Here is a 27655-nt window from a genome sequence, read left to right as displayed (position 1 = left end):
ACATATAAACATAAATATATAAAATATTTATGAATATAAAATGTATCGGTCTTACCTTTCTTGTCATTGGAATGCGCGCCCAATTGTTTTTTTTTTGGCGCTGATAGCTTTTGGCAGCTAAAATGTATTCTGGCTCGTTGTTTTTGTTAAAAATGGTATTATGGCATTTACGGTAATATTGTCGACTATATTCATGACTCGACACGACTATTCACGTTCTTAGACTCGACATACCTAATTCCTTTCAATAATTAGTTTTTTTGCACTTGGGATTAATCCGTAAACTGTAGAACCCACGAAAACGACGCCCACCAGGGCATTAATATATTTACCCCCCACAGCTCACAATCCAGTAACCACCTGATCTGTTGTTGCACGTGACTAGGACCTCGCCGCCTTGCAAATAACTGGTACAAGTTCCTAACAAATTAGGTTTTCGCCAATTATTTCCAGTTTGTAAAACCACCCCATGTACCAACCAAGACACACTTTTGAAAGATGTCATGTCTTGTCAGTTAGTATTATGCCGAAAGAAAAAGTTGTAGTGCCATCTGTAAATTCATAGCCATGAGTCGGTAAACAACTATATTTCCTGACCAAGATTTCAGTAGATTTCATATCATTGTTTTCGTGGTTTTCATTTAACCGAATAGAAACTTTTGGCGACGTCAAAAATACGTTAACGCTTCGCGCCGCGATTTTACCGATTCCATTGTTTTTGACGAGTGTCCAGAAATATTAAAGAGGTGTCCCTCTCCCCCTATATGTGACGCCCATGCAAGAAATTATACGGTGCTTTATTTGCGGCATGATGCCAAGAGCAGACCATAGTCTTTATCTCCTTCCTCCTTAAAGCTGCACGCATTACCACCTTAAAAGAAAGGAGGGAAGAAATTTGCCTGCTTTTCGCTAAATCAGTCATTTCCAATCCCCATACTGAGGACTTACTCCCTGATTTTCACAATCCCATTAGACTCCGACTCCCCCGGTCAGCCTCCTTAGCAATCCCAACTTACTCTCCGATCCATGCTGTTACAGAAAGGTTTCGTAAAAGTTTTATACCCTTTATTTTGGAACACCTTAATAACAATTCGTGATTATGTACTTGCCAAATTCCGCTTTTCCTCTATTGCCGTTTTTATTCTTTTTTTATTTACTGCAATGTTTTTGTAATTTAACTGTTAAGTTTACTGATTTTCCCTTTATCTTTGATGATTTTGCTTTTTTAATTCCTTTTATTTTCAAGTGTTTGACTTAATGTACTGTTTTGAATTTTTCTTTCTTAGCTTTTACTGACATATAAAGCGAATTCGGCTCTATAGAGCTTGTGATAGTCTTTTGAAAATAAATATCATCTTGTCTCTTATCTTATCTTATCCTTGAAATTTAAACAAACTTGGTAAAATACTTGAGGAATAAAAAGTGCTGAAAACGAGCTAGAAAACGAAATAGAAATAACTTATTTATTTCCCAAAAAAAGTGTAAAAACAAAAGCGCGTGAACCGATGTAAAAACACCAAACAAACTAAGCATCTTGATCATTCCCTTCCTTTCTTGACTCAAAATCAGAGCAACTGACGACTCATTAGTGCTCCTCTACCACTGCCTTATAATAATCAACAAAAATTTTGCACATATACATAAAATATTACGCTAAACCTACTGCTTCGATTATTTTAAAGCGCAAATCTAAAAAAATTTGTCACCCTGTCCAAAACTAACGAGGTGGGAAGAGAAAAGGGTCCGATAGTTTCAAAGTTTTTACACAGAACGAAATTACGTTTACAAGACTTTTTCTGGGTTCATTCTTCCAAGCAATTCAATAAAAAATTTCGTTGGAAAAAAAAAATAAACTAAAATTATCAATTAGTTTTGGTTAAAAAAAATTCAATAAATTTGAGTAAAAGTTAATACAAAGCTGAAGCTTCTAATTATTAGTTGCAATCGGGTATATGTTCATCGAGAAATTCCAAGAAAAATAGTCATGGAGTCGACTCCATAACTCCTGGTAGCTCCATAGCTCACTTTTGGGGCATAAAGTACATGGGGAACCAAGAAGAGGTAATCATTTTGTATTTCAATGTTCATCTTTTAACTCTCTTCACTATTGATTTGAACAACCTTTAAAGTGTCAAAAATGTAGTTCGGTTCTTAATATGTAATCAGCGATGCTAAACTTAACCTATACCAAAACTTATATAAACTACAGAACCAAGGCCACAATTGTAGAGTAACTAATTTAGCAAAAGAGAGAACTTCTTATGTCACAACACAGTCCCTCCAGCCCCAAAGTTCTTAGGGAAGTTTTACCATATCTTTCCTGGGTACTTGGTTTAATTTGAAGTGATATCAAAAGGATATTATGCAATTTTCGGCCTATGAGACGCATTCTGTGAATGCGACAAAGACAAATAAATATACAAAGGCAGTGGCAAGGCCCTAATAACTGCAATTATTATCGCGACACTGGTAAATATCCTGCTTGACATTGTAACTTGCTGACACTTGACATTTTAACGTGCTGAGATAATTATCGAAAACAGTAGCGTAGTTACATAAAAAAACGATATTATGCAATTTTTGGCCTCGAACAAGCTCCGTAAACGTGGACATAAACATGTACAGAGGCAGTGGCAAGGGCCTAATAACTTTTAACTTGCTGACACTTGACATTTTAGCGTGCTGAGATGTTTGTCAAAAACTGTAGCGCAGTTTTTATTCAATCACACTTTAACCATTATAATCAAAATTCCAGGGGCAAAAGTATATTACCCCATAATTCCAGGGGCAAAAGTATATTGCCCCAAAAGGGGCAATATACATTGCCCCTTTTGATAGTAGCGTTGCAACCGGTTTTTTGGTGATTATCTCAGAAGTTAAAATGTCAAATATAACCTTTACACGTAACGGTGACTGTAGCTAATTTTTCAAACTTTAGCTGCTTGTATTTTCATCCAATTTTTGGTCTGTCCACACTTCGGATTTTCGCACATAGGACATCTTAGAAGCAAATGATTTGAGATTCTTTTTTCATCTTTTAAATGCTTTGAAACAACATCTGCGATCGACTTGATGAAAATCGGGTGATCGTTCAACGAAGGCACTCGACGATATGTCTCTACTCCCACCTACAAAAGCAAAATATGTACCGGTTTAGTCAACACTAATAGAAACATAAAAAAAATTAATTCCCTAATCACCAAAATATACAACTGTTTTTGTTTTATGATATTGATACGATGTTGAAACAATATTGATTACTTGATGAAAATCGGTTGGTCGGTTAATGAAGGCATTTGAGAAAAAGAGAAAAATTTATATATTTTAGAAAATACTTTATATGTTAACTGATATGTATATATCGAAAGCAAAACAGTTCAAAATAGGGATGAAACCTTTCAATTGACAGTGAATAGATATAAAAATTATTTAACTGGATATTTCGAACACATATACAGTGTTCATCATCAGCAGTAAAACTATGATTCTTAATAATTTAAGAAGGGATGAATCTATTATTATTACAAAAGCAGACAAGGGTAACACTTTAGTGGTAATGGACACCAAGGACTACGATTCAAAATTAAACGCTTTACTGAAAGATGAAAAAACGTACAAAAAAACCCTTTTAGTTTTACTGCTGATGATGAACACTGTACATGTGTTCGAAATATCCAGTTAAATAATTTTTATATCTATTCACTGTCAATTAAAAGGTTTCATCCCTATTTTGAACTGTTTTACTTTCGTCATGGAAAGGCAGTGTGGTCTTCGAAGTTATCTATGATATATATATATTTTCTCAGATTTGAAATCCTGAGGTCAGATGTTCGAGTACTGGTGTCGCTGGTTATTTGGTTTGGAAGGGGAGTCAATGGTGTGGCTGTGTAAGCTCAGCCAGAGTCTACACAAACCTAAATGAGTACCTGGAAAAATCTGGGGGGAAAACATAGGGAAGCATCGGATGATTTGCCCCCAACCACGCATTGCACTCCCGGTCAAAGGCATCGGATCAGGAGATCGGTACTTGCCCAACGCAGACCAACGCAGGTCAGCATGCGAAAAAGTTTTTTTTTTGTTTAAGATATATACATTCTGTGGCAACTACACCAAGAAAAAAATACATAAGAAAGTTAACAAAATTCCACAAGAAGAAAATCATTTAAAAATCAACTTATTTTACTTCTGAAATTATGTACTGGCAAAAGAGATTTTTTTTTTTCAGCCCGAAGGAAATACCTTTCCACTAGCCCGACACGTGGAGCGCACGTATTATTACCAGTTGCTTACATCTAAAAAATTCTTCATTTTTGATCCACATTTTCACCTCAAAATATCCAAAGTTTGTTGTCCCTTTTTATTCCTAGTTTATCTACGAACCCACAAGAACAATAAAGATAAAACAAATTGCTAACGCTTCGTTTTTAACTAAGCCATACTCAGAGATCACATTCCATTCGAGAGTAGGGTTAAAAAACACCGGCAAGGAATGAATTTAGATTTTTCAAAACAAGAGTTTTACAAGAGCGAGCCAGAAGTGTTATGTCTAGACAAGGTCATCGAAAAGTAGTAGCGCTATTTAATAGCTACGAAAGAAGCACAGATATGACAAATAAAAACAGCCAATTAGCTAGTCTTGCTGGTTAACTATAGCACATAGCTAACATAGAAAACAGCTATGAAATAGAAATAACAAGACAGTTTCCAAATTTAGAGATCATTCTCCCCCCCCCCAAATTAACACCACTGCGGTACACCCTCAGTTGGTATCTATGAGGTTTCTTTTTTTTTTAAATAACCTACATCCTCTTCTCTCAGTGACAAAAACATCTAAAAAGATCGGAGGAAAACTATATTTATCTTTAGATATTAACTACACTTTGATTATTAATTAAAAGCCAAAGTGGAAACACCAGGTTGTCACAAACTAAAGGAATCCCCCCCCCCAAAAAAAAATGTAGTGCCCGTACTAAAGGGCGTCATTCACATGAAGCCCTTCTTACAGGGGCTACGCAGACCAGTTTTTGGCTTACAGAGACGCATAATTTGGGCAGAAACCCCTAAGTTTGAGGTCTACTTTCAATAAATGACCATAGTTTAATTAAATTATACGTTTAATTCAGTATTTAAATAAGGATTAATTATAATAATGGTTATATTAAATCATAGCAAATTACAATAAAATTAGGAAACAAATAATTAATTTATTATTTTGGTAGCTCTTATAAAGATTCAGGATTAGTACAAGAGAGTACTCTCTTAAAAGAAAAGTCCTTGACAGCATTAGCCAAGGAACCCCACATCAACTTAATTTAGTCTTGCATGCAACTTTTTATTATTAACAGCTTATGCAGAATCCACTAAAAAAATAGAAAGAGATGTTTTCTGCATCTTTTTTTTGTATTCTCCAAGAATTCATCAATAATGTATCAAGTCTAAAAGCTATCACTCTAATTAAATCTATCAATCTATGACTAAAGCAGATAAATAAATAAAAACCTTTTTAGCCAGCTCATCTCCATACTCGATATCTAATTCATGTAGAGTTTCAATATGATCAGACGTAAAAGCTATAGGAACTAATAACAAATGCTTCCTTCCCCGTTTCACTAAAGCTTCTATGGCTTTGTCTGTAGCTGGTTCCAGCCAAGGAACAGGCCCAACCTTGGATTGCCACACCAAACGATATCCATTTGAATAATCCAGTTCTTTCATCACTAGGTTGACCGTGGCACCCACTTCAGCAGGATACGGGTCACCTCGACTTACTGTCTGAAATCGGGAAGAAAAATAAAGCAATTTAAAAAAAATCGTTTTTTTTTTCATTTAAGTATATTTCTCTTGGGAATAAAAAAGTTCATCAAATTTCAAGTTCCCATTAAACCTACAAACCTGATAATCAAATACAATAGATAACTGTGGCATTTTTTTGCTTGACCACACTTCATTTCTATGACGAATAAATCAAAGTTCAAATAGGGATAAGTCCTTTTATTAGACAGTACAAAACAGATACAAAGAGTTTTAGAGTTTTCATCCCTAGGTTGACCGTGGCACCCACTTAAGCAGGATACGGGTCACCTCGACTTACTGTCTGAAATCGGAAAGAAAAATACAGTAATCGGAAAAAAATCGGAGTTTTTATTTATTTAAGTATGTTTCTCTTAGGAATAAAAAGATTCAGCATATTTCAAGTTTCCGTTAACCCTACGAATCTGATAATCAAATACAATAAATAACTGTTGCATTTTTTTGTAAGACTAAACTTCATTTTTATGACAAACAAATAAAAGTTCAAATAGGGATAAGTCCTTATATTAGACAGTGCAAAACAGATACAAAAAGTTTTGGACATTTTGACCACATACATCAGTAACAACCGTCATCAGCAGATAAACACAAAGGTCATCAGATCGTCATCAAAAGTCAGTATATAAATAGTGGACTGTAATAGGTAAGAAAGTAGAGATCTACCAAGCTTGCTAAAGAACTGTAAAACTTGAGGGAGTTAAAGTTTTCTTTTTTATAAGACTGTGGTTGTGCTGATCGGGCAAAAAAAGGAAAACAACCATAAAGATCGAGTATGATAAGATGTATTGTAAAAAGTCGGCGGTCCGCAGCAACACAAAATACAGCCTACAAACAAAGCTCGAGAAACAAAATACAACTTAAAATAATACAAGCCAAGGAAAAACCAAAAAACTCACAACAAGGTGGACATTTTAACCGGCAAACAACAACCATAATAAAATTTAATCCTAAAAACCTTAACAAACTATCTCCTCAAACATAATTCCCTATGTTTAATCTCTAAACAAAGAAATTTACGCAATTGTTTATCATTCGCGTTCCTCTTAGATATCTGCTAAATTAACCAACATTCACTCTCTAAAACTCGTCCGAAACAATCATTCCGCAACTCACACAGCACTTTACACTCGATTGCCAAATGAACCAAATTCTCATTCCCACATCCACACAAGGGGCAAAAGTAGGTGCTGGCCACCAGCCTAAACTTTCTCAAAAATTTATTATCTCTCCTTAAACAAAACTACCCCCCTTAACCAACAACAAATTCTTCAAATCTTCTGTATTCAACCCAAACTTAAAATTTAAATCCTCTCCCCGATACTCTTTAGCTTGGGAGTAAAACCCCAAATACATAGATTGGTCCTTATGGGCTTGCCACTCTTGGATTTCTTGGTTGTTTAGGATTTGCTGGACTTCCTACCATACTGAAACACTCTCTCTTGTATAAAGTAAAAATTAAATTATTTTATAAGGCTAGTCAATTTTGGTAGCAAAAGAAAACTTTCATAGAAGTAAGAAGTGCAAACTGTCTTGACAAGAAGACAAACAAGTCTAGTAAAGGACGAATCACAGCCCATAGTAATATTAAAATAAGGCGATACCCTTAAATGCTGGTCCAGTTTCATCAAAGAATAACCGAAGCCTATAAAATATCTATAGAATAACCGAGAACACGAACAAAAAGATAGAAGAAATAAAGAAAGGTAAAAACACTTATTCGTCCCAATTGGTCAATTCACTTCCAATTACAATGGATCTGTTACCACTTTTTTTATGTTTTCTTTTCTCGAAAGTTCTACTATGAGGTAGCAATTTTGCTGTAGGAAATGTCATTTACATCAAAGCAAAGTGATCCTCAAATTATGTGTGTTTTGACAGATATTACGCATACTAGGAAATGGCCAGGGTTATAAATGTTCATAATAAAGTAGTGACATAAATTCACGAAAATTTAAGGGGAAGGGGTGGAGTTACAATTATAACTTTTTCAATTACTAGGAGTAGGCAATTTTTTCAATAAAATACCATAAAAAGACCATTTTAATGAAAACACCCAAAAAAGGTATTTTTCACAATTTAGGCGGGGCAGAGGGAAAAGGGCAAAAAATAAGTCTAGCCTGCCTCCTATTAAAGCCACAGAAATAGAGCAACCAGGGGGTACACGCAATTGACATCAATTCAGCTTCAATTAACAGGTCAACCAAATTTTCAATCCAAACTGTGGTTCAGTCAATTCGAGCTGTAAAGTTTTATCTCCATGAGAAGTAGGCCTATCAAGGAAAGGTAAATGCAATAGCACAATAAAAGAAACAGAAAACCCAGGAAAAATTTACTAGTACTCAATAAGAAGAAAAAAAAGACCGACGAAGAAATAAATCTTGGAACAAAAATTACTTATCAGCTTTCAAGCAGAGAGGTTCTTCTTGGCGAGTAAAATAAATGTGCATTAACTGCGTCTCACCTACACATTTGAAGGAACATTTAAAAAAGCCGGGTTAGATTAAAGTGGGCCCCAAGAGATAACTGTTTTCAACGGTAATTATTGTTCTGAACCACTATACTGCGGTGGTTTTAGTATTCCTCGTGTTAAATCGTTTCGTTGGCTTGGTATAACAGTTTGCGATTCTATGAACGATATTAGTGATAAGCAGAGGCTCGGTTACTCTAAGATTGTAGCAAATCGTGGACACTATAGGAGAAGAGCGCTAACTCGGCTTTACTCAAATTTTTGCGATCATTCTGTACTGTTCTGTTCTGGTAATAGGCCACTTCTGTTGACTGGTGATCTAAAACGTATTCGTATAAATTATTACCGGTACTGCAAATTTCTTTTATAACTACCTCGTTCTTACCGGAATACAAAACTGGTTAAAAAGTATTGTGCGACAGATATTACTGGTGCTTTCGAAAAATTATCTGCCAATCTAGCTATTGAAGCGATTTATAGGCTAGGATGTTTTCATCGCCTTATCCGTCTTTTTTTCTGTATGTGATTAAATTTGTTTCTTGTATTACTTTTGCTGTTTTTCTTTTGTATTTTACTCCACTTAACCTCTGTTTTTGTAAAGTGGGTGATAAAAAATTATTATTATTATTATTATTATATGTCAGAGACGAATGAACACTTCAACTGTCGTCTTGTGGACGAGCTGCTACAACCAATTCTGAGACTTCGGAGTGAGAATAAGTGTTAGGATCAGAAAACAAAATGCTGGTTCAGAGCTGTTTCATGTCCAACCCACTACCCGATGCTTGGAAATGTATGCTAGGAGATAGAATTTACTGATAGACAGCGTAGAAGCTCTAAAAAGACTGAAAAACCTGGCAGATACATTAACAACATAACTCCGGTCTAAATTAGAATTTACAGATGACAGCCAGTTGCCTATGGCAACCATGTATCGTATTCCCAAAAACTACCCCCTCTTAAAGTGCAGACAGTCTGAATCTGTAGAGCAGAAAAACAAAAGGCTGCTGAGCCGATTTCGGTTTACTTTATTAACAGTGATCCCTCAGTCAGTGCTTAGGAGTGTGGAAAGCTTAATAAGACGAGTTTCAGTGGGATAACAGAGTTGCCAGCTGAGTTCGGTGAAAGAAGGGAAAAATTACTAGCGCTAAGGTGCCGGTCGGAAAGTTCAAAATCAGCAGCTGAAGGGTTGCAGAAACGTGGGGGCTCCAATGAGGAATATGACCACGATTATCTATAAAACAAAGTCTCGAAGTTGACAATGAACTGAATTTACTATCTGTTTAAACGAGCTATAACACCACAGCCTGACGATTTTCATTCAGCTTAAATAAACGAAGGCATTTTAACTGAAAGTTAGGAGGGAAGTTAAAACTTTAAATGAACAGAAATCACCCCGTAAATGACGGAGGCTGTCCCCTTTTCAGCCCTCACCCTTTATGCTAAAGCCTTAAAGTTCTTTAAAAATACGCCTTGTTCAATTCCAACGACCCTTGTTTTAACAGTCTTTCTTAAAGAATTGACAAAAAGTCAAACTTTAGCATAAAGAGCGAGAGTTTAGGCAGGGGCAGACCCCTTCATATATAGAAAATTTCTGTTCATTTCATGTTTTAATGTTGCTCCTTACTTTCAGTAGAAAAAACTTGTTTCTTTTTTATTCCTCACCGTTTTTCAAGTAATTCTTTTTTATTCCTCACCGTTTTTCAAGTAATTCCAGGACCCCCCCCCCCTGTAAAACACCCCTGGAAAAATACCTCCCCAAATAAATTTTTTCCCGTGGAAACCCCAACTCCCACAGGAAATTCACAAAGATTCCGTATATTTTCCTATTGCAAACACTATATGTAGACAATATGCACATTGTCTAAGTTACACCCTTTTCTCAGGGACAATGGGGGGAGGGCATATCATTTATACTATCCCAAATTTTGACCATTGGGGAAAAAGGGGTGTGGGAGGACACTAGTTGTCCTCCAATCTTTTTGGTCACTTAAAAAGGACACTAGAACTTTTGATTTCCATTTGGAGGAGCCCTCTTTCAGTCTTCTAGAACCACTACTTCGACACAATATCCCCTTGGAAGGGGTAATCCGTGATTTTTCATGTGGCAAAAAAAAAATATCACATTTTGTAGATAGGAGCTTGAAACCTCCACAATAGGGTTCTTTCATATACTGAACCTGATGGTGTGATTTTCATTAAGATTCCTTAACTTTTTGGGGGTGCTTACCCCTTTTTTGAAAATGTGGCAAATTTTCTCAGGCTCGTAGCTTTTGATGGGTAACATGAAATAGTCCTAAAAAGAAGCCAATTCTTTTGCCGTATATGTATTGTTTGATCAAAGTTCCGTTTTTAGAGTTTCGGTTATTATTGAGTCGCTCCTTACTCACAGCTATGAGTCACTCTTTACCTACAGTTCAATACCATGAACTGTTTGACTCTTAAAGGTTGTAAGGTTAATTCAAAACGTTGATTATTAAGTAAACGGTTTTTATTCATTTGTTACAATTCTTTTTTTTATCTCCACCATTATGACCTCGACTCGACTTAATTCTCAAGTCGACTTGATGCCAGCGTCGACAGAGCAGACACATCCTCCTCAAGGAAACCCGGTCTTGATCAACCACACATGCACCTTTAAATCTGATTCTTACTTTGCTTAGGGACTGACACAAACTATCAAGTCATCTAATTCTTGGAAGACCCGTGGTCGTTTCTATCCAGTAGCCATAGGTCGTAAGCGATGCATTATGAGGTTTGTTTTGGCACTCCAAGGAGATGGTTGTACAGTCTCAGCGTATGCTGCACTAATTGCAGGGAAAATGGTATCTGCTAATAAATCATGCCAATGGAGTCCCTCTATCTATCGGAGTCCTTTTGTTTGAGTCACATCCAGCTTCTTCAAGGTTGTTAGTCAAGTTTCTGAGCCGTATGGTAGAACTAGGCCTAAAAATGCATTAAGTATCTTTATCTTTGTGAGGCGGCTGACAACGGGATAACACCAGATTCGTTGAGTCTCCCTAGGACGGAAGATGTCTTGGCGATTCGTCCGCTGACTTCACTTTTAACTGAACCATCACTTGCCCAAATTGGGCCGAGGTACGTATAACATCTCTGCACTGCTACTTGGTTTTTACATACTAATAGGAATTTTCGGAAGCTTTGACAACACTAGAAGAGCGTGGTTGGAGTGGTTGTGAATCAATAAACATGATTTTCGTTTTTCTCTAGCTGATGTTGAGCCCAACTTTACTTCATTTGTCACGACTTTCAGCACAGCAGCGAGTTTATCGAGAGTGTTTGTCATGAGTGTCGCTTCTTACTTACAGCTTGTAACGCCGAACTGTTTGACATGGTCGCCACACCTGGTGATACATTCCTATTAACAGCTGTTAACGCCTGCACAAGCAATTTCAAACATATTACACCTAAATCATTAGGTATTCATGCCTGCAAATATTACGTTACAAGGGGGAAGTAACCAATCTTAGTAGCAAATCAGATGCTTAAAAGTACCTGGCATCGTGAGTTAGGAATAAAAAAGATAAATAACTAACACAGTTACGAAGAGGCAATTCAGCTAAAAAAGTCTATCAAAACAAATAAACCCAGAAGAAGAATTATCTGCTCATCAAGATCTGAGGAGGCAATTGCTTCCTCAAATTGCCCCACCCCTCAAGGTCATCCTCCAGCACTGTTTGTAGTCAGGGTTTTGATCGTAAAAAATCGCGTGAAAGGTCTAAACTCACACCACTTCCAGATCGTACAAGCATTATTTCCCTCCTGGGGATGATGATGGAGGAAAGATTTTATGACTGAGTGTTTCTTATTTCTGTCAAAAGACCTTCAATGAGCAAATACCAAACGCAAAATTAATAATAGCAATAAACTAATGTTCTGAAGGCAACCGAATCATTCATAAAATTTAAAACAGAATTTAATCTATTTCATATAGGTTGATTACAGCACTTTTTGAGAAAAAGAACCTTTCGAGGTTATGGTTAGTTGAAAAGATACGCTACTAAAGTCAAATCTACCAAGGTATATTCAAAGGTTTAGACATTCCAATTCATTTGGAGGAATGTTTCTTCGTCGTCTTGGAAAACCACCAGTTTAGGAGTGAATATTTCTGTACCTTTTTGTTAGTACTTACTGGATTTACAACAGAAATTGAGCCACAGATGATATATTTGATTCAAAGCAATAAACTAGTATCAAGTTCCCCTGAAACGTTCGTAACTAGACTGACACCTTCATTACCGAATCTGACCTTGAGTAAAAGTATTATACTTAAGGAAATTCTGTAAACTCCGATAAAGAAGTCAAACACAAAAATATCAGGACACTTTTAATCGATTAAAATAAAACCACCAATCGGGTTGCTTTCGAAGTTTCTTCCCTCTTTCACTTTTCAAAGTGGCGGCTAAAAAGGTAAATTAAATTAAAACAATCCCTATAATTTACAAAATAAATTGTTGTTTTCCCCTTGAAGAACTTATTATTTACCTTCATCGGCAATGAATGTGCTGAAAACAAGATGACAACATCTGATCTGATGTCTTCGGGGAATTTTTGCAGTTCAGCTTTGACTAACTCAGCAAATGCTTTGACAAGGAATTCATTAGTCCCCCAACGATCAATAAAGCTCCATCGCATCTTTGTCTCCTTATTTCTGAAAAGAGGAGCAAAAATAAAATAAATAAACAAAAAGAAAATAAAAATAATAAAAATACAAATATAAAGGGTAATGAGTAAACTCTTGCACTTATATAGGATACAGTCAGAATATTAGTATTAAATACACAAACTACCCGAATTCTACAGAAATACCCCTTAACTTTCTGCGAAGAGACACGCTAGTCGTGATAAGTAGTGTGGGTTCCTCTTTCTCAAAATGTGGAAAACCATAAATAAATACGTACTGTTGGAAACTTAATAAAAATAGGTCATTTTCCATCAGAGAGATTCGGAGAAAATGAAAATGAAATGAAATGGTGATATTATGGTGACAAAAATGGAAATGAAGACATCAGATACAGCTAAATTCAAGGTTATATTTTTAGTTTGTTGCCAATTGCGTTCAACCTAAAATGAGAACTTCAAGCCCAACTAGAGTAAATATATTCTGCTAACGGAAAGAGTAAGTTTTATCATTAGACTTCATCATTGGTTTTTATCAGATTAAATCTCTCAGGTTTTATGATTATGTAGGATAGACCTACTATCCAACTAATTAATTGACCTACTTTATTACCAATAGCCCTGAAACTACACGGAAAAATGAGTATTTCTCACTTGGTGTTTCATGCAATCAGCTTTACAACCATAAGCAACAACCAGCAACCATAATACTTAGTACAAATAAGTGATACTAATTTTCAAAATACTAATCTCCAATTACAAGTACTTCGTCATTAATCTTTACTTACTTAGGTACATGCTGAGCTGTCACAGGGGTTAACCTTTAAAAAGTCACTTTTGAAAAAAAAACTTTCAAGAAATGAAAGCACGCAAAGATGCAGAAAAAGTTAATAGACTGAAGCAAAAACCGTGGAACAACATAGCAAAAAAAGAATCAATGATAACTGCGCTAAGCATGGTGAAGACTTGGTAGGCTCAGAAATCATAAAATAAAAACTCTGTAATATTGCAAGAAAATTATTATTGATGAATTCGTCAAAACTATGTCCAGGATTTTTGTTCGGGGGGAGGGGGAGGGAGAGGATGTAAACAAAACTTTGAAAAAAAGAACGTCTGAAAATTTGTCTTTATCCATTTTTGTTATGTTTCAATTAAGAAAAACAAACAGGGTGGACGGTCCAAATCTGGTTACCCCCCCCCCAACCGTCGCCCTCAGATACAACCTTGAACTTCGTATTTTGCCTAATATGGAAGTATGCACAAAGTGAAAAAGTTTCAACTTCCCAATGATGCATATTGCCCAGATATGTCTACGAATCAAATTCAGAAAATAACGGGAAAGATTGATGCCTAGGTGTCTAATGCTCCTCATCGTATAGACCAGACAAACTTCAAGGTCATTGGGCCCTGTGCAAGTTCTGGTATGCAATGTTTTACTACCTTAAAGCATGTTGTATGTAGGTACCTGATCATGTGTAAAATTTCAAAAGAAAAACCTGCTAAAAACAGTAAAAAAAACAAACCTGATATGTACATCTATATATATATATATATATATATATATATATATATATATATATATATATATATATATATATATATATATTTATATATAAATAAGTTGTTTGTTTGTGTGTGTCTATTGACTGACGTCATGTTTGTGTGTCGACTGATGTCATGTTTGTCGACTGACGTCATGTTTGTCGACTGACGAAATTACAGACCGGGACACCGGGACACAAATGACGACCAGGACACCGGGACACGGGGAATATAAATGACGACCGGGACACTCAAAGAGAAATTACAGACTGGGACACCGGGACACAGGGAATATAAATAACGACCGCAACACAGGGACAAAACTACAACGGGGACGTCGGGGGCACAGGGGGGATATATAAATGACGACCGGGACACAGGGAATGTTCGATTAGCAATCAACATCAACAAAGCTCAAAGGGCAATCATTAGAATAATGAGGTATAGATCTGAATACGGATTGTTTTTCCTATGGACGATTATATGTTGCATGTAAAAGAGTCGGTAAACCTGACAATCTATTTATATGCACAGACAATGGGACAGCGAAGAATGTTGTATATTCGCAAGTTTTACGTAGTTAAAAACATACATATATCTATCTATATTCACAGTTGGGACACAGGGACAACTACAATAGCACGTAACGACTTACGCGGGGGGGGGCGCAAAGTGCCCCCCACCAACTAGGTTGTTTGGGGCTGTTGGGGTAGCGCTTCGCGCCACCCCAACAGCTAGTATATATATATATATATATATATATATATATATATATATATATCTATATATATAAAAATAAGTTGTCTGTGGATCTGTGGATCGTGGATCAGGTGACGTCATGTTTGTCCGCATATGACGTCTGAATTATTTCACACTAATACAAAAGAAGAAAAAAACCAAAAAAGGTAAAACTACAAAAAAAACTAAAAAGAAAAAAAACTAAAAAAGCTAAAAAACTAAAAAAAACTAAAAAAAGGTAAAAATCTAATAACTAAAAAAAACTGAAAAAAATAAAAAAAGGCAAAAACTACAAAAAAAATAAAAACTAATAAAAAACTAAAAAAGCTAAAAAACTAAAAAAACTAAAAAAAAACTAAAAAAAGGTAAAAAACTAAAAAAAACTAAAAACTAAAAAAGAAAAAAACTAAAAAAAAAGGAAAAAACTGAAAAATAAAAGAGAAAAAGAAAACTAAAAAAATATGAATTAATATATATAAAAATAAGTTGTTTGTGGGTTATGTCTGTCTGTCTGTCTGTCGAGTGACGTCGTGTTTGTCCGCATATGACGTCTGAATTATTTCACACTAATACAAAAGAAGAAAAAAAACTAAAAAAGGTAAAAACTACAAAAAAAACTAAAAAGAAAAAAAACTAAAAAAGCTAAAAAACTAAAAAAAAAACTAAAAAAAGGTAAAAAACTAAAAATTAAAAAAAAACTGAAAAAACTAAAAAAAGGCAAAAACTAAAAAAAAAAAAACTAAAAACTAATAAAAAAACTAAAAAAGCTAAAAAACTAAAAAAACTAAAAAAACTAAAAAAAGGTAAAAAACAAAAAAAAACTAAAAACTAAAAAAGAAAAAACTAAAAAAAAGGAAAAAACTGAAAAATAAGAGAAAAAGAAAACTAAAAAAATATTAATAAATATAAAAAATATAAATATAAATATAATATAAATTAGCAATCAACAAAGCACCGAGACACAAATGACGACCGGGACACAGGGAGTATAAATGACGACCAGGACATAAGTAAAAAAAAAAACTAAAAAAACTAAAAAAAGACCGGGACACCGGGACACAAGGAATATAAATGACGCCCGGGACACTCAAAGAGAAATCACAGACTGGAACACCGGGACACAAATGACCACCGGGACACAGGGAATATAAATGACGACCGGGACACAGGGACATAACTACAAAGGGGACGCCGGGGTGCACAGGGGGATATATAAATGACGATGGCGACTCAGGGAATGGTCGATTAGCAATCACCATCAACAAAGCTCAAGGGCAATCATTAGAATCATGAGGTATAGATCTGAATACGGATTGTTTTCCCATGGACCATTATATGTTGCATGTTCAAGAGTCGGTAAACCTGAAAATCTATTTATATGCACAGACAATGGGACAGCAAAGAATGTTGTATATTCGCAAGTTTTACGTAGTTAAAAACATATATATATATATATATATATATATATATATATATATATATATATATATATATATATATATATATATATATATATATATATATATATATCTATATTCACAGGTGGGACATAGGGACACAACTACAATGGCGCGTAACGACTTACGCGCGCGGGGGGGCTTGGGGGGGCGCGAAGCGCCCCCACCAACTAGGTGTTGGGGTGGCGCGAAGCGCCACCCCAACAGCTAGTATATATATATATATATATATATATATATATATATATATATATATATATATATATATATATATAAATAAAAATAAATTGTTTGTCTGTTGACTGACATCATGTTTGTGTGCCGACTGACGTCTTTATAAGGATTGAGCATTATGCCGTCATGAAGTTGTTTGTCGACTGACGTCATGTTTGTCGACTGACGAAATTACAGACTGGGACACCGGGACACAGGGAATATAAATGACGACCAGGACACAGGGAATGTTCGATTAGCAATCACCATCAACAAAGCTCAAGGGCAATCATTAGAATAATAAGGTATAAATCTGAATACGGAATGTTTTTCCCATGGACAATTATACGTTGCATGTTCAAGAGTCGGTAAACCTGACAATCTATTTATATACACAGACAATGGGACAGCGAAGAATGTTGTATATACGCAAGTTTTACGTAGTTAAAAACATTTATATATCAATCTATATTCACAGGTGGGACACAGGGACATGGCTACAATGGCGCGAAACTAATATGGCGTGAAAAAAGCTAAAAAAAGAAAAAACCCAAAAAGAAAAAAACTTAAAAAAAGGTAAAGTAAAAAAGGTAAAAAACTAAAAAGAAAAAATAACTGGGACACAAATGACGACCGGGAAACAGGGAATATAAATGACGACCGGGACACAACTACAAACGGGACGCCGGGGGGCACAGGGGGGATACATAAATGACAATGGGGACACAGGAAATGTTCGATTAGCAATCACCATCAACAAAGCTCAAGGGCATTCATTAGAATAATGAGGTGTAGATCTTAATACGGATTGTTTTTCCCATGGACAATTATATATTACATGTTCAAGAGTCGGTAAACCTGACAATCTGTTTATATGCAAAGACAATGGGACAGCGAAGAATGTTGTATATTCGCAAGTTTTACGTAGTTAAAAACATAAATATATATATATATATATATATATATATATATATATATATATATATATATATATACTAGCTGTTGGGGTGGCGCTTCGCGCCACCCCAACACCTAGTTGGTGGGGCGCTTCGCGCCCCCCCCCAAGCCCCCCCGCGCGCGTAAGTCGTTACGCGCCATATTAGTTACGCGCCATTGTAGCTGTGTCCCTGTGTCCCACCTGTGAATAGAGATAGATATAAATATATATTTTTAACTACGTAAAACATGCGAATGTACAACATTCTGTGCATACAAATAGCATTTATATTCCCTGTGTCCCGGTCGTCATTTGTGTCCTGGTGTCCCAGTTTGTATTTTCTCTTTGAGTGTCCCGGTCGTCATTTATATTCCCTCTCTCCCAGTGTCCCGGTCTGTAATTTCTATTCAAACAATCCCTGTGTCTCGGTCGTCAATTATATATCCCGCCTGTGCCCCCGGCGTCCCCGTTGTAGTTGTGTCCCTGCCTCCCGGTCGTCATTTATATTCCCGGTCGTGATTTGTGTCTGGGTGTCCCAGTCTGTAATTTTTCTTTGAGGTTCCTGGTCGTCATTTATATTCCCTCTGTGTCGGTCGTCATTTGTGTCCCGGTCTGTAATTTATCTTTGAGTGTTTTTTCTTTTTAGTTTTTTTTTAGTTTTTTACATTTTTTCAGTTTTTTTTTCTTCTTTATTTTTCAGCGTCACTATGAAGTACATATCGCCGAACCTTTGTTTTTTAACTTAAATCTGGTAGGCATTGATGACCTTATCCAAGTCAAAATCCCAAACCCAATCATCATCGCTATCATTTTCAGTTTTGATATGTTTTGACTCTCGCTTTCCAGGTGGATTTTCATCTAACTGTGCGGTTTTGCGTTCTTTAGCCGCAAGCCTGTTTTCTTGCTGTTCTTGTGATTCCTCGGCACGCTTTCTTTTCTTACTTTCTCTATCAGCTGCAAGCCTGTTTTCTTGCTGTTCTTGTGATTCCTCGGCACGATTTCTTTTCTTACTTTCTCTATCAGCAGCAAGTTTTTTGGCATAGACTCTTTGAACAGCTTCCTCGGCTGTTGCCATTGTAGGTTCTTCAGTCATTTTACAATTAAACATTTTTCCGTGAACGCATGTCTTAAATACCATTAATGACGTCACCATCATAGCAAAAATGACGACAACTAACTTCATGACGTCAGTCGACACAGAAACATGACGTCACCTGACAGACAGACACACAGACAGACAACTTATTTTTATATATATAGAAGATATATATATATATTTATATATATATATCTATCTATATTCACAGGTGGGACACAGGGACACAAGTACAATGGCGTGTAACTAATATGGCACGTAAAGACTTACACGCGCGGGGGGCTTGAGGGGGGGGGTGGTTGGCGAAGAGTAAGGATCATAATGGTAGAGAGGGTCAGGAAAACATCAGGAAAGGCGAGAAAGCAAGACGAATAAGTTCCCATTAAAGCAAGAACAGACCGATATTGTAATTTTTTCGCCCCGATTTTCGTTGAAATGTACAATAATAGTTAATGTTTATAGTTTGATTTATGTTCACAAGTGTAGTTTGATTTTGAGTATGTTGTAAAGAAACACAAATCATCGATAGCTGTCATGTTTTTGCAATTAAACCTGTCTACTACAGTACTACTACAGTTCGTTTTCAAGTTGAGGCCACATCAAATTAACAATCTAAATTAGCTTCTTGAAAACTGGTTTTTCTTTACAATAGTACTCAAGTGGTTGTAATTTATGAAAACCACTGACACTGGTCACTGCCACAGCCACTGTGATTCTAAGTTACTATGGTTCCATAGCTGCATCTGAACAGTTTCTAATTATTCAAAATGACTTAGACTCCCTTTCCAAATAGGCACAGATGAATCTTTAACTCAAAACTTATACATTCACGGCCCAATAATACCTGTCATAAATAGTAGATACACTAGGACCTAAAGTTAAAATATAATGTTTAAAAGAAGAGTAATATCTTTGAATATTAGATAGCCAAATATGAACCATGAGCCTTTCAGTCACTTTGGCTTGACTCCCGCTTGAATATGGAACTATAATTGCTAGTGCACGTTTTACATTCGATAATGCAGTTTTAGAGTTTGTCTAGAGACAGGCAACAAAAAACCACCCTCTTCAACGAAGAACAACTGATATCTTGGAAATTTCCATCATTATTATGTCTCCTAACGTGGAGAATATGGGTAAAGGTGGCGATATTGAGATTTAGATTACTGCCACGAAATTTAATTTTCTTCTTGTTCTTCCTCCACCCTTAATTCTTGAACATAATTTAGTGTTTGGAATAAACAGCCTTTGAAGAATATTGTGGGATTTGGAGGCCAGTTGTGACATAAATGTTTTAAAGCATTGTATCAATTAAACAAAAAGAAAACCTTAAATAGCCTTCAGTTTCATTTTAGCATTGGCACCAAATTTTACTCCAATTACGGTAAAAAAAAATGAAAAAGAAAATCAGTTTTATTTTTTTTATTTTTATGCTGTTGTTTTTTTTTTTCAGTACGGTAAATATTAGTTAAATCGAGGGATAAACACAACAAGACAAGTTTCAAAACTCAAGTAATTAGAGCATTCGTTCATTATTTTATTACATAAATCTTTGTTAAAAAGTCAACAGTAATATTTTCTCATTTATTTGAGTTTTTTTTAAGAGACATATTAGCAGCATCAGGCTTATTTTGATGATTAAGAAAAAAATAAAGCAGGAATATTTTAATGAAGTCGAATTCAAAATTTATTCATGAAATTGAAGTATTTTCTTACTTTGAAGCATAATGTTGATATATAGCATTCAGACTAGACCCTGTAGTAGTGCACGAATACTGCGGATACTGAGTAAAAGCAACTGCATTTTGCACTCCATCTGTTTCCATTTCCTCCAAAGTATCTTCTGTTAGAGGATGAGCATACCGAAAACCAACGTAGGGCTTGTGGGGTGCCGTTTCCGGACACACCTTGTCCAATATTTGGCACATTAGTTCGCCCTAGAAAAAAAAGTAATAAATATAATAAGTATCCTACTCCTTCCATCTCTTCTAACTTGGAATGGCAATGGGGTGAATATTATTTTAGCATAAAAAAATCAATAAAAATTTCATTTATCCTACTTTTTTCATCTCCTTTACGGAGGGATCAGAATGGGAGAAACACTAGATAAACAATGCCCGAAAAAAGAAAATTAATAAACTGGTTTTACTACTTCAATCTCTTTTATAATGAGACAGTAATGGAGCGTGCATGACCCTCTACTAAAAGAAAACTATTTAATATACCAGTTATCTTATCTTATTAAAAGAAAACTATTTAATACACCAGTTATCTTATAGCTTTCATCTCACTTATGGTGGGGTGCAAATGGGAGAAAATTTTTATCAAGGAAAGTAAATAGATGATTCGTAGGAGAGAGTATCGCTTTTTGTGTTTTCTTCTGTGTTGAGCATAATTTCTTTATACAGTACGTGTTTCAATGGGCGCTTCTTCTGTATATATATATATATATATATATATATATATATATATATATATATATATATATATATATATATATATATATCTATTTACCGATTTATACTGGGAGTAAAACGACTAAGAGTGATTTAGTTTTAATTGACCAATTTAAACAGGGGTATTATTTCGTTTCATCAATAAATGGTCGGCAAGGGGAATGTGCCCTCTAGATTTAAGAAAATATACAGTTTGCCAGCCTAACCCCTCTAAATTTGCACGATAACGCCAACGCAGCCAAAAAAATTGGAAATAGACTTACGAAGAGAATAGTAGAGCTTGACTATTTGAGCTATTATGCAGTCTGAAGGGGTCCTAAGCTGTGCCTCTTCTTTCAAATAAGTAGAGATGGTAATTACTCTAAAATAAGCAATCGATTATTCCAAAAAGTAGGAAATTACCACTGACTGACGCCTGTTGCATTTTGACTGGACAACTTTCTCTCAGAGACTGAAATTTCTTTTTACAAAAACGGAATTCAATTAAAATATTACTCATAATAGCACACAAAACTCGAACACACTGGACCTTATTTCATGGGTCATTTTTGGTAATCGGCTAGGGTTGTTTAATCAGGCCATCCGTCAATGTTTGACGTTTAGCATGAGAAGTGGCACTCTTTCAAAGTTTCTATCAAATAATTTGGTTTATAACACAGAGAAGACGTATACAGCAAAACAACAAATAAATAAAATATTGAGCTTTAACGAAACCATGCCTAAAGATGAAAATAGAATTTACCAAAATAAAAGTTCAACGACTTGTCGGACAAGAAAAGGTCCAAAGGTCAAGTCCAAATTTAAATTTTAAATATACTATACATGATTTACATATATGATTCGTCAAGTATTAGGAACAGCCAATAAGAGTACATACTGCTGAAAGAAATTAACACTGACCAAAACATACATAGAACATACATAAACATACATAGACAAACATAAACATACATAAACAAACATACATAGGTCAAAACATACCTATACATAGGGACGGATATGAGAGGACTATCATCAGGATTTCTTCAAAGGAAATGTTATGAAAAATAAGAGAAAATCTCGAGTATAAAAAAATACTTATACTAAGCTTTGCCCCAATTCCCTTGCCACGGGGATAAATAGTTTTATTTTCCAAAGGTGTGGAACATGTAAATTCATAAGGCCATTTATATTAAAGAGTTTCTAGATGTGTCTGAAAACATATCCGAAGCCCATCACTTTCCTAGTAAAGGACAAATCCCTCCCCCTAAATCAAAAAAATTAAAGCTATCTATCTATATAAAAATAATTTGTTTGTGAGTTATGTCTGTTACACTATGTCTGTTACGCCAGATTATGAAAAATAAAGAAGAAAAAGAAAACAAACTAAAATGTAAAAACTGGGAATTGCATAAATATTTCGACAATAGATTAAAGTAATTCGAAAACCTTAAAACAGATACTTAAAATTTGAGGTTTATTATAAATTGTTGAGCTTTAGCACGCTTGGCACGTAAAGAGGAATTTTTAGTATAGATCTTAAAATGACAGAAGAAGCAGCCGAGGAAGCTGCTCAAATAGTTAATTCAAAGAGAAATTTTTAGTATAAATCCTACAATGGCAGAAGAAACAGCCGAGGAATCTGCTCAAAGGGTTAATGCCAAAAGGCTTGCGGCTAAAGAACACAAAACCGCGCAGTTAGACAAAAATCCACCTGGACAGCGGGAGTCAAAACGTAGCAAAACTGAAAATGATAGCGATGATGATTGGGTTTGGGATTTTGACTTGGACAAGGTCATCAATGCCTACCAGATTTTAGTTAAAAAAACAAAAGTTCGGCGATATGTCTTTCATAGTGACGCTGAAAAATAAAGAAGAAAAAGAAAACTGAAAAAAGAAAAATGTTAAAAAACTAAAAAAAACTAAAAAGAAAAAACTAAAAAATTAAAAAAATTAAAAAAAGAAAAAACATAAAAAAAAAGGTAATAACTAAAAAGAAAAGAAAAACTAAAAAAAAGCTAAAAAACTTAAAAAAAAACTGGGAATTGCACAAATATTTCAATATATTTTGACAATAGATTAAAGTAATTCGAAAACCTTAAAACAGACACCCAAAATTTGAGGTTTATTATAAATTGTTGGAGCTTTAGCAAGCTTGGCACGTAAAGATTTTTCCAAGTGTGAATGTTAGAATGAACATTGACAAATTGAAGAAAACAAATCAATAAAAAGAAGAAACTAAAAAAAAAGAAAAACTAAAAAGGAAACTGTATGTATCTATATATATATAAAAATAAGTTGTATATATACATGTTTGTTTGTTTGTGGGTTTGCATTTGACGTCATTATAAGTATATAAGGCTTTGTATATGACACCATTATAAGAAGACACTACAGACCGGGACACTGGGACACAAATGACGACCGGGACACAGGGAATATAAATGACGACCGGGACACTCAAAGAGAAATTACAGACCGGGACATAAATGACGACCGGGACAGAGGGAATATAAATGACGACCGGGACACTCAAAGAGAAATTACAGACTGGGATACCGGGACACAAATGACGACCGGGACACAGGGAATATAAATGACGACCAGGACACAGGGACAGAACTACAACGGGACGCCGGGGGCACAGGGGGATATATAAATGACGACGGGGACACAGGGAATGTTCGATTAGCAATCACCATCAACAAAGCTCAAGGGCAATCGTTAGAAAAATGCGGTATAGATCTGAATACGGATTGTTTTCCCATGGACAATTATTATGTTGCATGTTCAAGAGTTGGTAAACCTAACAATCTATTTATATGGACAGACAACGGGACAGCAAAGAATGTTGTATATTCGCAAGTTTACGTAGTTAAAAATATATATATATATATATATATATATATATATATATATATATATATATATATATATATATATATATATATATATATATATATATATATATATATATATATATATATTCACAGGTGGGGCACAGGGACACAACTACAATGGCGCGTAACTAATATGGCGCGTAACGACCTACGCGCGCGGGGGGCTTGGGGGGGGGGCGCGAAGCGCCCCCACCAACTAGGTATTGCGGTGGCGCGAAGCGCCACCCCAACAGCTAGTAATATGAATAAAATCATAAAATAAGATAAATTTGTGAAAATTAGGTTATTTTATTTTAGCTTATAGTTTTATTATTTAGTTAAGGATGACAAGGTAGGATGACAAGTAAATAATTCCAATATTTTCAAATTACTGATGAAAACAATTATGTCTACAAATTACTGATTGAAAACTAAATGACATTGTCTACAATAATACAAAAGCCCCAAAATTCTCACCAACACAGGTGTCCAGCCCCCTCCCCTCTCCAAAAAAATTATATAGGTCTCCCAGAAACTGTCTTGAATAACATTCTATATTTTCTATATTCTATTCTAAATTTTACAAGTAACCCATCAAGGATTTCTATATATAACAAGATACCTATGGGTCGTGCCTGACAAATCCTATAAAAAAAACTCAATTACTGATTGAAAACTAAATGACATTGTCTACAATAATACAAAAGCCCCTAAATTCTCGTCAACACAGGTGCCCAGCCCCCTCCCCCCTCCAAAAAAATTATATAGGTCTCCCAGAAACTGTCTTGAATAACATCGTATATTTTCTATATTATATTCTAAATTTTAAAAGTAACCCATCAAGGATTTTTATATATGACAAGATACCTATGGGTCGGGCCTGACAGATCCTAAAAAAAAAACTCAAGAAAGGATATACCACGAACTAAATACCTGTCTTCTTGTCCATTTCTGAATAGGTGACCCTCCTCCAATCATATTGTACCTTTCTTGAATTGCAGGCGTTCGTCGCTTTGCTATTATCGGTCCCAAAAAGCTAAAAGCATTGAATATATGTATTTTCTAGCCTGGCTTGACAACAGAACAATAAATTATATATTTTTCCACAGAAAAAGTCAAGAACATAAGCACGCAGTAAAAAAATTACACGTCTGAAGTCTTAAGAAATTATCTAGAATCAAGAGTCTAGTTTGTGTTGCACCACCCTTCCCTCCCTCTTCAAATCAATCCAGTGCTTTTGCACAATTTCCCCCTAGTCCTTGGGAATTTCACGAAATTCCTCATTGTACCTTACACTTTCAGGTAATTTTTCCAAATTTTTGTTTTTTACACCCCTTCCCCATTCCTGCTTTAAATTATTCCAATTTTTCAGTCTATTTTGAATTAATTTACTCGTATTTGTCAAGTTTTTTGGATGTCAAAAAAAAAAAAAAAAATAAGAGGAAATCGAGTTTTCGCTGTCTATACGCACATATGCACGGTAACATTCTTTAACCTGCTCTATTTAGGGGCAAAGTTCAGTTCAGTTGCCAAATCTAAGTTTCTTTACTTTTTACCAATAATGAAGGCGGGCAAAATTCCATACAGTATATATTTAGCTTCAGGATAATTTTTTATGCCCAATATGTCCCACGAATGTTTTCATTTTACATGATCTATTATTTGCGTTACGTAGGCACATGTGGGATTAATTTATAAGAATAATTGTACTAACTCTTTATGTCCGTCTTAAATTTTTTTTTATGGTCTTCATATTTCAAGGAAAACTATTATTATAAAGGATTAGTTTTCTTTGAAAATAAAAATTTTAAGATTGATTTTCGAAAAAATACTTATGATTTGCAATCATAAACTCTAAAAATAGTTTAAGAAAAGCTTCGTATCTCCAACCTTTTCAAAGAATAAAAAAAAATTTGATTTTCCTATGCCCGAATCACTTGAACGCCAAATATATTAACTTCAGAATTAAAACACAAAGTAGAGGGAAGAAGAAGACCCATATATAAATCTAAAATACTGGAGTGGGAGGACTTGTATGCTGAAAACGGGCTAAATGACCGTTGGAGACTTTACCTTGACACCTTCCATACCTCTGTGGGTAGAGGAGGAACCATGACCGAAGACCTAAGAACTGAAAACATGTTGAAATACATATGAATAAGGACATAGTCGATTCAATAAAAGAAAAAATACTGAAGGCATAGAATCCAATAATCATCGTTTAGGACTTAACAATTCTTAATTATAGGTATTCTTATTCTTCCACACATTCGAAAACAACAGTAAAGCAAGTGCTTTTCCAGCCCCACCTGAAAGAAGTTGAATGAGTGAATGAAAGAAGTTGAGATAATTTATTTGACTTTTGGATAGTAAAGCTACATACTTTATTTCTTGACACATTAACCAATGCAATAGGTCATATTTTTTGTAACACGTAAACATATTTCTGTAACGAGTTTTCCACAAACAATTTTTCTCTATGACTAAGTTGGAGTAAAAAACATTGAATTCTTAGTAATAATGAATGATAGGTAAATAGTGATCCTTATCAATAACGAAAGAATAAAAACCTGAATAGTCATAACGTTAATTCAAAGAATCAGCTTTTTATTCGTAATATGTATTTTTTCGAGTTTAAAGCAATAATTACAAATAAGTTCGTGTAAATATAGAAAAAGATGGAAAACAAGTTAAAAAAGGGGCTATCCTGATAAAATATGCCGTCAAACCGAGCAAGCCTGAATACCGTTGAGCCAATATGTGAAGCCACGTTAATGAGATATGTTTAATATTGTATTTTTCCCCCAAACGGAAGCGCGTTTTTGTGTTTTTGGGAGGAGTAATTGTATTGACTTCGTTGTTCACTACGAAGAAGCTTGAATTTTTTGTAGTTAGAAAGTATATGGCCGTCAAATATATCGGTTTTTGGTATTCAATTTTAAATTAAAATATCAATATTACTCAGTAATATTCAACACTTACAGCCTTTCTCAATGATGCCCAACACTACAAATTGTTACTTGATTTCCTTAATCTTAGTTTCAATGCTTTGCTTTGAACCAACTAGTTTAAAAATGCTTCACTTTGTATAATTACATTCTGAAGGCATTAAAATTATCGGTGTTTGATAATCAAGTTTAAAAACGTTGATAATGTTAATTAACGTCTATCCAACACTTTCGGCATTGCTCAATAGAGCTGAATACTATGAGGTTTTTCTTCAGTAGGCTATTGTTTTGGGTATCTTTTCTAATTACTTTGTTTTTTCATTTTCATGGCACCAAGGCACCATTTTCATTTATATTTACCAAGTGACATATATCGATCACAATTTCTGTCGGTCTGTCTGTCCCGGCTCTGCTAGTCTGGGCACTTCCAGATAAGCTAGGACGATGGAATTTGGCAGACGTATCAGGGACCACACCAGATCAAATTGTAA

At 34.9% G+C, this 27655-nt stretch overlaps 1 protein-coding gene across 2 annotated transcripts in view; it reads right to left on the bottom strand.

Annotated features, from left to right (window-relative positions):
• Positions 1–1449: 1449 nt before the first annotated feature.
• LOC136033542 (ferrochelatase, mitochondrial-like) overlaps positions 1450–27655 on the bottom strand; it is a 59253-nt gene continuing 33047 nt past the window's right edge. For both annotated transcript variants that reach the window (XM_065714284.1, XM_065714285.1), the window contains exons 4-8: positions 25150–25252; positions 20619–20839; positions 12785–12950; positions 5500–5772; positions 1450–3128 (exon numbers count right to left, since the gene is read on the bottom strand). In XM_065714284.1, the coding sequence (XP_065570356.1) occupies positions 2928–3128; positions 5500–5772; positions 12785–12950; positions 20619–20839; positions 25150–25252 (964 nt within the window). In that variant the 3' untranslated portion in view covers positions 1450–2927. The remainder of the gene's footprint in view (positions 3129–5499; positions 5773–12784; positions 12951–20618; positions 20840–25149; positions 25253–27655) is intronic.

The sequence above is a fragment of the Artemia franciscana genome, chromosome 12 (genome assembly GCF_032884065.1).
Source record: "Artemia franciscana chromosome 12, ASM3288406v1, whole genome shotgun sequence".
Taxonomy (NCBI): domain Eukaryota; kingdom Metazoa; phylum Arthropoda; class Branchiopoda; order Anostraca; family Artemiidae; genus Artemia; species Artemia franciscana.
The sequence above is the reverse complement of the archived record's forward strand: the minus strand, read 5'-3'. Positions and strand labels throughout refer to the sequence as shown.